General features: G+C 36.6%; 1 protein-coding gene across 1 annotated transcript in view; it reads left to right on the top strand.

Moving 5' to 3' along the window:
• Positions 1-13,237, top strand: part of LOC126882692 (soluble guanylate cyclase gcy-33) — a 231,111-nt gene that overhangs the window by 193,793 nt on the left and 24,081 nt on the right. Inside the window, exons 10-11 of the mRNA XM_050647671.1 lie at positions 8,655-8,744; positions 8,800-8,923. Coding sequence (XP_050503628.1) covers positions 8,655-8,744; positions 8,800-8,923 — 214 coding nt within the window. The remainder of the gene's footprint in view (positions 1-8,654; positions 8,745-8,799; positions 8,924-13,237) is intronic.

Below are 13,237 nucleotides of genomic sequence, written 5' to 3'. Positions count from 1 at the left end.
CTCGCTTGATAATCATTTGGTGATATTAAGCACACTCCAGGTCTATCTTGTCGCTCCTAGCGGCAAGAGGGTCTTCGCAAAGGCACTTTTAGACTCGGCCTCACAGGTTTCATTTATTAGTGCTGACCTCGTAAAGGAACTGTCACTCACCACTAGAGATGGAAAATTACGGATCAACGGAATTAACCCCACCTCATCCTCGTCTCAATCTATTGTAGATACAACAATTTTCGCTGTCGCTAACGACGTTCCTTTTGACATCTCGTGCTCTGTACTCCCAAAGATAACAAATCCGCTTCCTCAAATTTCTATTTCGGCGAGCAAACTAAACATACCCTCAGAGATACCATTAGGTGATCCGATGTTCCATGTAACATCCCCAATTGGTATCCTGCTCGGTGCAGACCTGTATAACGATATCATTCAACCTGAAATAATTCGTTTGGGAAAAGGTCTTCCCGTTCTTCAACGCACTCTACTCGGGTACACGATATCAGGGTCAGTTCCAGACTTTGCTCTCAAGTCGAAAAATACTAAAAAGGCTTTGGAATTTTATTCAAACTCTCTCGTTACTTGTTGTTCTCATAACATTCCTTCCGCCGTAAATGAGCCGGTAGTGTCCAACGAGGAACTATTCGATCATTTACAAAAATTCTGGGAGCTGGAAGAAGCCGCTCCTCAGAACACCGATCTCATTAATGATCACCCCGCTGAAATTAATTTTGTAAAACATGTTAATGTTCTCCCCAATGGACGATATGAGTCCACACTCAATCTCAAACTCCCTATCGAAGATATAGACATGGGAAATTCGTTTCTCTCGGCAAAAAGACGTTTTCTCAGTCTCGAGAAACGTTTTCAACTCAACCCTGATTTATTGGAAAAATATCAGGACATTATATCGGAATATCTCAATAACGGACAAATAATTCAAGTGCCGTTAAAAATGCTAAATGACTCAGGTAAACCTAATTACTTTCTCCCTCACTTTCCCGTTTTCAAGTCCAACTCTACTACTTCCACTCGTATAGTTTTCGATCCAAACAATAAATCGTCTACGGGAATCTCTCTCAGTGACGTCATAGACAAAGGTTATGTCGTCCAATATGAACTTTTTGACATTCTCGCTAAGTTTCGTCAGTTTAAATTCGCACTAGTAGGCGACATCAAGGCTATGTTCCTACAAATCGCCATTTGCCCCACTGAAACATTTCTGTTAAATTTTCTCTTTAGGGACAATGTTCAGCAGCCTTTACGGTGCTATCAATTTCAAAGATTACCCTTCGGGCTCCCAAGTAGCCCATTTATCGCTCAAAGAGTTATCAAGCACATCGCTGACAACAACAAACATACCCACGAACTTGCTACTAGTGTTCTGCAAGAATCTATCTATATGGATGACCTGATCAGCGGTGCTGACAGTCTTCATGAATTAAATTGTCTTTTCGAACAATTAACTTCTTTGCTAGAAACCCATGGTTTCCTCCTCCACAAGTGGAACTGCAGTTCTTCAGAATTTCTGTCTCAACACAATTTAAATCCCGTCTCTGAAGTCAGTCTTAACTTCACGGGATCTGATAAAGTCTTAGGCATATTCTGGGATTCAGAACACGACCACTTTTCGTTTAAAATTCCTATCTTCAAATTGGCTAATGTTGTTACTAAACGTACTATTCTCTCCTACACTGCTACTTTGTATGACCCGCTAGGATGGTTATCCCCTGTCCTTGTGAACGCTAAGCTCTTGATACAGGAAATATGGTCCCAGAAATTGGACTGGGATCAACCCATTGACTCACCCATCATTATGAAAAATTGGCAAAACCTCTTATCGACATTCAAAACTATAGAAGAGGTCAAGGTACCTCGATGCTTACTTTTACAAAAGAAAGTTGTTGATGTTCAATTAATTATTTTCACCGACGCATCGGAAAAAATATACAGCACTTGTGTGTATCTCAAAGCGACATACTCAGACTTTTCTGTATCGTCGCGGCTTATCGCCTCTAAAAACAAAATTTCTCCGCTAAAAAATAAACTCACTATCCCCAAATTGGAACTTTGTGGAATAGTGTTGGGAGTCACTCTGGCTCATAGACTTTTTCACATCTTCAAGAAAAATTTGAGTATATCTTCATCTCATCTCTTTGCTGACTCTACAATTGCCTTGTCTTGGATACTTTCTAAAAAACACATTTGGAACATTTTTGTACAAAACAGAATTCAAAAGGTCAATTCCTTGTTGGAAACTTTTCCTTGTGATTTCTATTTCGTCAGAAGTCACGAAAACATCGCTGACCCCGCTTCCAGAGGGATAAATGTCTTTGATAATCCCCAGACCACCGAAGACTGGTTATGCGGACCTAGCTTTATTAGAGACAATCCCATCGATTTTTCTCTTTATCAAATTCCTCATTTTCAGGATGATCTTCCTGAATTAAGGAAGTCAGTTGTCTCAAACATAGCAACAAATCACGAACTCAACGACACCTTTGAAAATATATTCGCTAAATCTTCTTCTTTTCGTAAAATTCAAAGAATTGTCGCTTATCTTTTTAGATTCATCAGTAATATTAAAAAGAAAATAAATAACTCTCCACGAGATACGGATATATTGACGCCACCCGAAATGGAGATCGCTGATCACGCGATCATCAGGTATATCCAAAGTGTCTACTTTAAAAAAGAGATTCTTGAATTGAAAAATGCTAAACTCGTGACCAATAAAGCCATTCGTAAACTCAACCCCTTCCTACAACATAATGATGGGCTGATTCGTGTGGGAGGACGTCTCCGACACGCCCCCATATCGTATAATCAAAAACACCCCATTCTACTTCCTTCTAAATGTCGAGTTGTAGAACTAATGTTGACTCAAGCTCATCATAAGTTATTACATTCAGGCGCGCAAACAGTACTTTCATATGTCAAAATGAAGTACTGGCCAATTGACGGATTAAGACAGATTAAACGCTTAATTCGTAAGTGTGTAAACTGTTTCCGATTCATGACACCCAATTCTGTTCAACAGATGGCAGATATGCATCCCGATCGTGTACTCCCCACTAGACCCTTCCAAGTCGTCTCAGTGGACTATGGGGGGTTCTTCTTAATTAAGTCCTCACATTTGAGGAAGGCACCGCTTTACAAAGCATACGTAGCCTATTTCATTTGCATGAGCACTAAATGTGTTCATATCGAACTCGTAACAGGATTAAGCGCAGAAGCCTATATTCTTACTCTGAAAAGGTTAATTGCCAGAAGATCCACGCCCAGTATTATTTGGAGCGACAATGCCACAAATTTCCATGGGGCAAAAAATGAAATGCGCGAATTCTATGATTTTTTCTTAAATCAAAATAATTCGGAACAGATTAAGGAATTCTGTACTCAAAACTCCATAACTTTCAAGATGGGTGTTCCCCGCAACCCCCATCAATTCGGCCTCCATGAGGTAGGAATAAAGAGTGTGAAGTATCACCTCTATCGAATTATAGGAAATTCCCACTTCACCTTTGAAGTGTTTAACACAGTATTATGCAAAATCGAAGCTATTCTAAATTCGAGACCGAGACCCATCACTAGGATGTCGTCTGACGCCAATGACTTCGCTTTCCTATCTCCAGCTCACTTCTTAGTTCAAAGAAGTTTAACCGCGCCCCCTGAACCAAGTGTTTCAGAGATACCTGAAAATAGGTTGAATCTTTTTCAGCGTATTAGTAAAATTCAACAGCAATTTTGGAAATTGTGGAAAAAAGACTATCTTTGCCTCCTGCAGCAAAGAAATAAATGGGCCGACCCTACTGACCCTGTCAAGATCGGGGATTTGGTTCTGTTGAAGGAGGATGGTACTCCTCCACTCTTATGGCCAACTGCCAGGGTAATAGATGTATTGCCTGGTAAGGATGGTCTAGTTCGTACTGTCAAGATTCACACTACTCACGGTGATTTTCTTCGTGGTATTACGAAAATCGCTGTGATTCCCCTGGAAGATTAAAATGTATCCCTAGGGGGAAAACTTATCGTTTTCCTCAATTTTATCGTTGTTACCCCTTGTGTATATAAACTCTAATTTCTTCAAACATTTCTTATCGTTGTGCACATCTTTGCCAATCCCCTCTCTTCGAGGTGATATAGGCCATCTCTCTCGCCTGTCGCCCCCGGCAATATGTACAATAAATATATTATACACGGCTCACTAAAATAATTAGTTACGCCCCTGTACTACTGATTACTTAAAATTCAAGTAGTATTTATGTAGACCTTTCTGGAAACTCCAGGTTATTGTTGAGACTCGCATTTCAACCCCTCGCCGGAGCAGATCGTAAATAGCTTCCAAACTAAAATCATCTCTCATAATCGTTCTCCCGCTATTCGTTGAAAAAGGCCGCATACCGGTCTTTCTTGCTATTCGTTTTAATACCGCTTAGATAACTCAATTTGCTCAGTATTATCGACGATGATTTATTTAGCGTATTAGTGAGTGCCTTACAAATGAACCAAATGGATTATGGAATTCAATCAGAGCTCTGATGTGACGTCATCAAGGAATAAAACTGTGAGTACTCTACATAATATATGTGAACATAACTTATTAGTCGTGATACTGTATGCATTTTGAACCATATACATCTCGTAGCAAATATTCTTTGTGCCATTTATGCAGATAATACTTTAAATTACATTTGAAAAATCGTTATCTACTCTTAACCAGCTTACCTATGGAAATATACTCTATAACCGTACAATAAGTACAGGTTATCATTGTTGAGAATACTTTACGTATTGCCTAAACACTGGCTGTACCCAGTTTTTTGTTATCCTTCGTAAGTCATCTTGCCATTGTGTTGGTGGTCTTCCTCTGCTACGTTTATCGGCTCTTGGTCTCCATTCAACTAGTTTACGAGTCCATCTTCCGTCCTTCATTCTGGCAACGTGTCCAGCCCATTTCCATTTTAAGTTACAGCTTCTTTCAATGACGTCTATGGCTTTGGTCTTAGCTCGTAGATCTTCGTTTCTAATCCTGTCTCGCAGAGTGGCCCCTATCATTGATCGCTCCTTTCTTCTCTGCGCTACTCTTAGCTTTTGTGCGTTTTTCTTTGTGAGCGATAATGTTTCTGCACCATAGGTCATCACCGGTAGCACGCATTGGTCGAAAACTTTTTTCTTCATATTAGTTGGAATGTCACTCTTAAAAACGTTCCTAAGAGCTCCGTATGCTGCCCATCCTTGTATTATTCTTCTGGATACTTCGGTTGTTTGATTGTACTTACCTATCTTAATTTCGTGACCTAGATATATATATTTGTCTACCAGTTCTATTTGTTCATTTTGTATTTCAAGGTGTTTACTTGGTACTAAGTTCGTCATATATTTTGTTTTTGTTATATTCATTTTTAAGCCTATTTTATGACAGGCTGTACTAAGTTCTTCCAACATTTTCTTTGTTTGTCCCAAATCGTCTGCAATCAGGACTATATCGTCTGCGTAGCTTAAGTGGTGTAGCATCTCTCCGTCCCCATTTATTCCTTTGTCACCCCATTCGAGGGTTTTGATCGCTTTTTCTAGAGCCGATATGAAAAGTTTAGGTGATAAAGTATCACCTTGTTGGATACCTCTTTGGATTTTTATTTGGTTGTTGTTAGCGTGTAGTTGTATCGAGCTTGTCGCATTTTTATATATATTACATATTAGCCTCGAATATCGGCTATCAATGCGGCTCTCGTTTAGTGCTTCTATAACACTGTCGAGTTCTACTGACTCGAATGCTTTGTGGAAATCTACAAATGTTAAAACTAAGGGCTTAAAATTACAGATAACGGCATATTTATTAATAACATCAGGTATACTGATGAGAGAGCGATAATAGCATATAACATCGAAAATCTTCAGTACCTTTTAAATAATCTAACTCTTGCAAGTGAAGCTCGAAATTTGAAAATAAATATCAAGAAGACAAAAACAATGGTTATAAGTAGAAATAATTACCCCAACGTAAAGATATATGCCTCTGGAGAAAAAATCGAACAAGTCAGGTAATTTAAATACTTGGGTTGTCTACTGAACCAGGGTTGGAACACTGAGACTGAAATGAAGAGCAGTTTAGAACAAGTCAGAAATGCTTTTTTGAGGCTTCGTAAATTTCTGACTGATCACAAATTGAATTTCAACCTCCGATACAAGATGATAAAGTGTTACGTTTGGCCTGTTCTCTTGTACGGAATGAAAGCATGGACGGTAAAGGCAAGCTCCATTATCAAACTTAAAGTCTTTGAAATGTGGTGCCTGCGTCGAATGCTCAGAATATCAAGGACGGGCAGTCAAGAATGAGGAAGTATTAGGAAGAGCGGGTTTTCAGGATAGGGAACTTTTTAATTATGTAAAAAATAAGATGACTGCATACTTGGTGCACATATTATGAGGACAACGATGCACTTTTCAGCAACTGGTACTCGAAGAAAAGATAGAGGGTAAGAAAGGTCTGAGACGTAAAAAGATGGCATGGCTGGACACGAATCCACAGCTATGAAATGCTTCGCAATGCTGCTAAAAGCAGAATTATTTAATCCACACTATCTGATCTGACAAGGTGACCTGATCAGGTGACTGACGAGACAATGCGCGGTGGACGCCTACGCAAAAATGCACGATACTTTAATAGTCCGTTCTTTAACGGTAAAATATTGCAAAACCTCTAAATTTTAAAGAACCGCTTGGATTGACATGAAATTTAGCATACACACACATACTCCACAAGTCAAAGAAAAAATGTGATATTGTGCTGATATCTGCTTTTGCCCTGGGGGTGATTTTCACCTCCTCTTGGGGGTGAAAAAATATTCATCCAAAGAAAGTCAGGAAATGGATAAACTGGCTAATTTTAAGTAACTTTTCCTCTATAGAGTTTTTTCACTAAGTCAATACTTTTCGAGTTATTTGACAGTGAATATGTTCATTTTTTCAACAAAATAACCACGCTTTTAGACGGTTTTTTGTAAATAACTCAAATAGTAAGTATTTTGTCGAAAAAACATTCTTAGCAAAAATATAGCCTGTAAAAAATTTAAAAAAATTGTGTATATAATATCACGTCTCTACACCTAGTAAAAGCAGAGTTATAGCTAATGAAAAATAGGTTCATATTCGTCAAATTCCAAATGGAATATTTTAACGTGAAATAACCAAAAATTAAGCACATTTCGGAGAAAATTCATTACAACTTATTTAAAGCGTTCAAAAAAAGCTTCATTTTTGTTTTATAAAAAAAATTTCTAACATCAAAATTAAACAAGTTACGCTCAAAATAAAGTTAGTCCCTTTTGGTTTTGGTAAAAAAATCGTGAAAATCACCCCCTAATTAGTATCTTAAATGAACTTAATCGTTACGACTTCACAAGTTTCTTGACTCGTGTATATATTGTTTATATGATCTGTAAGTTTCATCGGTTCAAAGTCCTTATTATTGAAAGGGCTGTAGTTAAAAGGGGTTGAACGAGTCACTGATCACGAATGTATGCAAATTTAGAAACACCAAATCTTAATCAATTTTTGTGTAACAGAAAAACCAAAAAATACATGATATTCAGAAAAGCAAATCTGACTTTTTTTGTTTTTCGAGATTTTTGGTATCTCTATCAATTTTTAAGCTATTTTGAAAAAAATCATATTTTTCAAAATTTTAATTTTTAAAAATTTTAATTTGAAACCAAATTTTTTCAAAAATAAGCAATTTGACTCGATCAAACTTACAGATTATATAAACACAACATAAGTAAAATAATTTGTGGAGCGGTAACGATTAATTTCATTTAAGTTGCTAATTAGGGGTGGTCTTCCCGATTTTTTGCAAAAACAAAAGGAAACAACTTTATTTTGAGCGTAACTTGCTTAAATTTAATGCTAGAAATTTTTTGTAAAAACAGAAATAAAGCTTTTTTTAAACACCTCAAAAAAGTTATAATTGATTTTCCCCAAAAAGTGCTTAATTTTTTGGATATTTCACGTCGAAATATTCTATTTGAAATTTGGTGAATATGAATCTATTTTTCATTGGCTATAACTCTGGTTCTACGAGATCCAGAGACCTAACGCGTACACCACTTTTTTTTATTTTTTTATGTGCTATATTTTCGCTAAGAACGTTTTTTTCGACAAAATACTTACTTTTTGAGTTATTTGCGAAAACCGTCCAAAAATGTGGTTATTTTGTAGAAAAATGAACATATTCACTCGCAAATAACTCGAAAAGTGTTGACTTGGCAAAAAAGCTCTATAGAACAAAAGTTACTTAAAATTAGTCAGTTTACCCATTTCCCGACTTATTTTGGACATATATTTTTTCACCCCCAAGTGGGGGTGAAAGTCACCCCAGGGCAAAAGCACACATCGGCACAATATCACTTTTTTTCTTTGACATGTAAGCTATACGTATGCCAAATTTCATGTCAAACCAAGCGGTTCTTTAAAATTCAGAGCAAAAACCGTGAAAGAATGGACTATAAGAAGAAGGTGCGTAGATTCCATTTTTCGAGGGTATCATGCTGAAAACCCGTCAGATAATTTTTGATTAGCTATTTTATTGTGTACATGATTGTATCTCATAATATACGATTGATTTTAGTCAATTACCAAGATTTTAATAATCTGGATTTTAGGTACCAGCTGAATATTATGCATCCGTTACAGTCTATTTCAGTGACATCGTGGGTTTTACTGAAATAGCTGCAGTAAGTACACCCCTAGAGGTAAGTATTCAAACTATTTTGTGTTCTTTCGAAGTAGTTCTTGTTGCTTTTGTAGGTTGTAACTTTTCTAAATAAAATATACAAGCAGTTTGATGCCAGGATAGAATGCTACGATGTATACAAAGTTGAAACCATAGGTGACTCCTATATGGTCGCTTCAGGACTACCAGAAAAAAACGGTAAAATATTTCAGATAACGTTAAAAAGAAAAAGTATAATAATTCTTAATAAAAACAGAAATTTCTGCTAAAATTAAAACCGAATATAAAAATATTGTTTTCTTGTTTGTGCTTAAGTTTTACTGTATTTGTAAACGTTATAAAGCCATTTAAAAAATCATTTTCGCCCGAAACATTTATACAAAATTAAAATTATAGATTGACGTAACTGTCCTTTAACGTTGGCATATTTACACTACATTTTCTCTGAATAAATAAGCTAAAAATGCAAATAAAAGAACTTTTTTAAAGTTTCCTTTACCAGTCATATCAATATTTCAATTCTTGTAGCTTCCATTTATGATATATTTAGGGGAAGCAACGGAGCACTAAAAAGCACAAAACCTAGGAATTTTGTGCAATAAGATGAATCGTCCTGCAACTTTTTCATTCGATTCGAGAGAGTGTTAGGCAATTTTGTGAACTGAATTGATCTCCGACAAAAATTTTTGTGCATAAGAAAATGCATTTTTAAAGTGCATCTCGAAGAGATGGAAAATGAAAAATATTGACGGAAATGAGTTCAATTTTTATACTTGGGGGGTTCTGGAGGTCACTGAACACGAATTTCATGACGGCGATGGCCTTCGAGGTGGAACTCGTCGCCTGGGACGATCGAATAATTCGCGGGACGATATAATAATTCGCGAAATGAAGATTGGAGCCAAAAACTGAGAAATACGTATTTAATATTTTTCAAAAATCTATCGAATGACACTAAACACGACCCCTCCCCACTCTAACCTATTGAGGTAGGGTGGGGGTAACTTTAAAATCTTAAATAGAAATTCCCGGTTTTTATTGCAGATGTGGATTGCTTACGTAAAAATAAGCAACTTTTATTCTACTATTTTTTGGAATTGTGAATAGATGACGCTATACTCGGAAAAAACGATTTATCGCGATACCATTAGGTCTGGATCCCGCGTATGAAAAAAAAGTTGATTAATAGCAAGCTGAACATTTGTTAATAGCTTAGGGGTGTCTAGTCTAATAAACTTTGATATATTGGAACACTGGAACAGGGGCAGTTTTAATTGTGGAACAGGTTAAAAATTTGGAACGGTCAGACCACGAAAACGGCACATTTATTTTGTCCGACAGAACAGACTTAAACTCTCCGAACAGAGATTAAACTCTCATGCAAAAATCAGACTGCTATCTATCACCTGTCATAATTCCTGTCATTTGACATATTTTACATGTTCCACTCATTAAAACGCCCATTTGGTGATAAATAGCAGTCTGATTTTTGCATGAGAGTTTAATCTCTGTTCGGAGAGTTTAAGTCTGTTCTGTCGGACAAAATACATGAGCCGATTTCGTGGTCTGACCGTTCCAAATTTTTAACCTGTTCCACAATTAAAACTTCCCCTGTTCCAGTGTTCCCATATATCAAAATTTATTAGACTAGACACCCCTAAGCTACTAACAAATTTTCAGCTTGCTATTAATCAACTTTTTTTTCATACGCGGGATCCAGACCTACATAGGTAAATTATAGAAACGGTCTAATATCTCGAGAAATACACTTCCAAATAAAAAAAACAAAAAATAAGTTTTTAATATTTTTCAAGTACCTATCGAATAACATCAAACACGACCATCCACTCCACCCACTGGAGGTGGGGTTGGAGGTTACTTTAAAATCTTAAATAGGAGCCCCCATTTTTTATTGCAAATTTGGTTTCCTTACGTAAAAATAAGTAACATTTATTCGAAACATTTTTTAGAATTTTTGGTAGATAGCGCAAATAAATAATTTTTTCCGATTATAGCGCCATCTATCCATAATTCGAAAATGTCTTCAATAAGAGTTGTTTATTTTTACGTAAGCAATCAAAATCTGCAATTAAAAATGGGGGTTCTTATTTAATATTTTAAAAATACCCCCCACCCCACATCCAGTGGGTGGAGTGGAGAGTCGTGTTTGATGTTATTCGATAGGTTCTTGAAAAATATTAAACACGTATTTTTTAATTTTTTATTTGGAAGCGTATTTCTCGACATATTGACCGTTTCTATAATTTACCGATAAATCGTTTTTTCCAATTATAGCACCATCTATCCACAATGCGAAAAAATTACTCGAATAAAAGTTGCTTATTTTTACGGAAGCAACCCAAATCTGCAATAACAAATGGGGTTTACATTTAAGATTTTAAAGTTACCCCCTCCCGACCTCCAGGAGGTAAAGTGGGGATTCGTGTTTAGTGTCATTCGATAGATTTTTGAAAAATATTGAACAAGTATTTTTCAGTTTTTTTTTCCAATCATCATTTCGCGAATTATTCGATCGTCCCGCGAATTTTTAGATCATCCCAGGCGATGAGTTTCACCCTGGGCAACAGGTACCTCCGAGACCATCGCCGTCATGAAATTCGTATTCAGTGACCTCCAAAACCCCTTAAGAATAAAGATTGAACTTATATCTGTCAATATTTCCTATTTCTAAATTTTTCATTTTCCATCTCTTCGAGATGCACTTTGAAAATACATTTTCTTATTTTTCAAAAATTTTTGCCGAAGATTAATTTAGTTCACAAAATTGCGTGACACTCTTTTGAATCGAATGCAAAAAGTTGCATGACGATTAATCTTACTGCACAAACTTCCTAGATTTAATGCTTCATTGCCTCGCCTAATTTAAACATTATTATCATCATCAACTTGTACGCATTCACTGCTGGACATAGGTCTCCCTCAGCTCTTTCTATCTGTATCTGTCATATGTGGCTTGCATCCAGTTACTGATAACATGCTTTAGATCGTCGGTCCATCTGGTTGGTGGGCGTTCTCTGGTTCGTAGTGCCTCTTGTCGTGGCCTCTTCTCGACAATACATTTTGTCCATCAGATGTCCGGTAATCTGGAGACGTTTTCTGCTCAATTTCAGTTTAGCGACGGGATTCTTTCGACAGCGTCTGTTATTTTGTTCTACGACGTAGTTTTTGTTTGGGATTCGGCCTCACATCTGGCGCTCCATAGCCCTCCAAATTACGCGAATCTTGTTCAGTATCTTTTTTGTGAGTGTTATTGCTTCCGATCCATTGCGGATTGATTACAATCAACACACATGGGTCAAAGATTTTTCGTTTCAAGCATATGGGTAAATCCAAATCCAATTTAAATACATAGTTCAATTTACAGGCATGTGACAGTTCACATGCCTGGTTACCTCTGCCTAACCTAATGTCATGTTCCAAGTACTTATAAGATGCAGTCTGCTCAATATCCCTTTCATCAACAACGATATTAAGATTTGGCAACAAATTAGTCATTATTTGCATTTTGTTTATGTTAATCTTTGGTCCGACCTCTAAAGAAGCTTGATATAATTTTGTTTCAATATTATTGCATCATCCATTGCATCCGCTATAAGGACGATATCATTTACGAATCTCAAATGACTGAGATTCTCTCCATTTATGTTAATTCCATATTCGTTCAGATCTGCATTCTTACAAGTGTGTTCTAAAAGCGTCGTGAATAGCTTTGGTGAGATGGCGTCTCCTTGCCGTACTTTTCGCTGTATACAGAATTTATATGTTTTTTGTTTAGACAGCCTTACGTGTTAAGACTTTTTAATATTTTTGTGAAGTTTAGACTTTTAATATTTTTGTGCACACCCCGTATACACGGCCGGGGTAGATTCTTTCCCACCGCCCTGCGATATCCCAACAGCGAGCAGGTACCAAACCCAAGGAAGCATCGTACCACATATGTGCCACAACATAGAAAACGCAACAGCAGTGACACACTAGAAGGCGGGAAAAGTTCGCGCACTATTACTGCGCAGATCGTCGGCCAATCTCCGCGTAGTACCAGACAGTGTAGAAAATCGACAGTGTCGCCGATTTGTACATTATGATCAGATCAGATTTACTTAACGTTTATGACATTCTGATAATAAATATGTTTTAACATAATTTTATACGTATGCCTGTGGGAATTGTGTCAATAATTGTGACATAACACAAAATATTGACGATGAATGGAGATTGTATTGTTACTCTTTTGCAGAAATTCCAGAAAATATTTAAAAATAATCTCTTACGGGTAATAAAGTTAGTGCAATAACTGATACTGCAGCAATGAAGAAATAAAAAAAATCACGTTTTCTTAGATATCGTTGTCTGTCGACGTTTAAATGCGATCTGTGAGCAAATATTAAATTAGTGTTAGCAAAAGTGAAGGAATGAAAGAATGTTACTCCTTTCAAACAGACCAAAAATGTTAAATTATTTTAATCACATAAAGTCTTCATTTTCACAAGA

The sequence above is a fragment of the Diabrotica virgifera genome, chromosome 1, assembly GCF_917563875.1.
Source record: "Diabrotica virgifera virgifera chromosome 1, PGI_DIABVI_V3a".
In the NCBI taxonomy this organism is placed as follows: domain Eukaryota; kingdom Metazoa; phylum Arthropoda; class Insecta; order Coleoptera; family Chrysomelidae; genus Diabrotica; species Diabrotica virgifera.
Note: the sequence above shows the minus strand (reverse complement) of the source record. Positions and strands in the feature narration are given on the sequence as shown.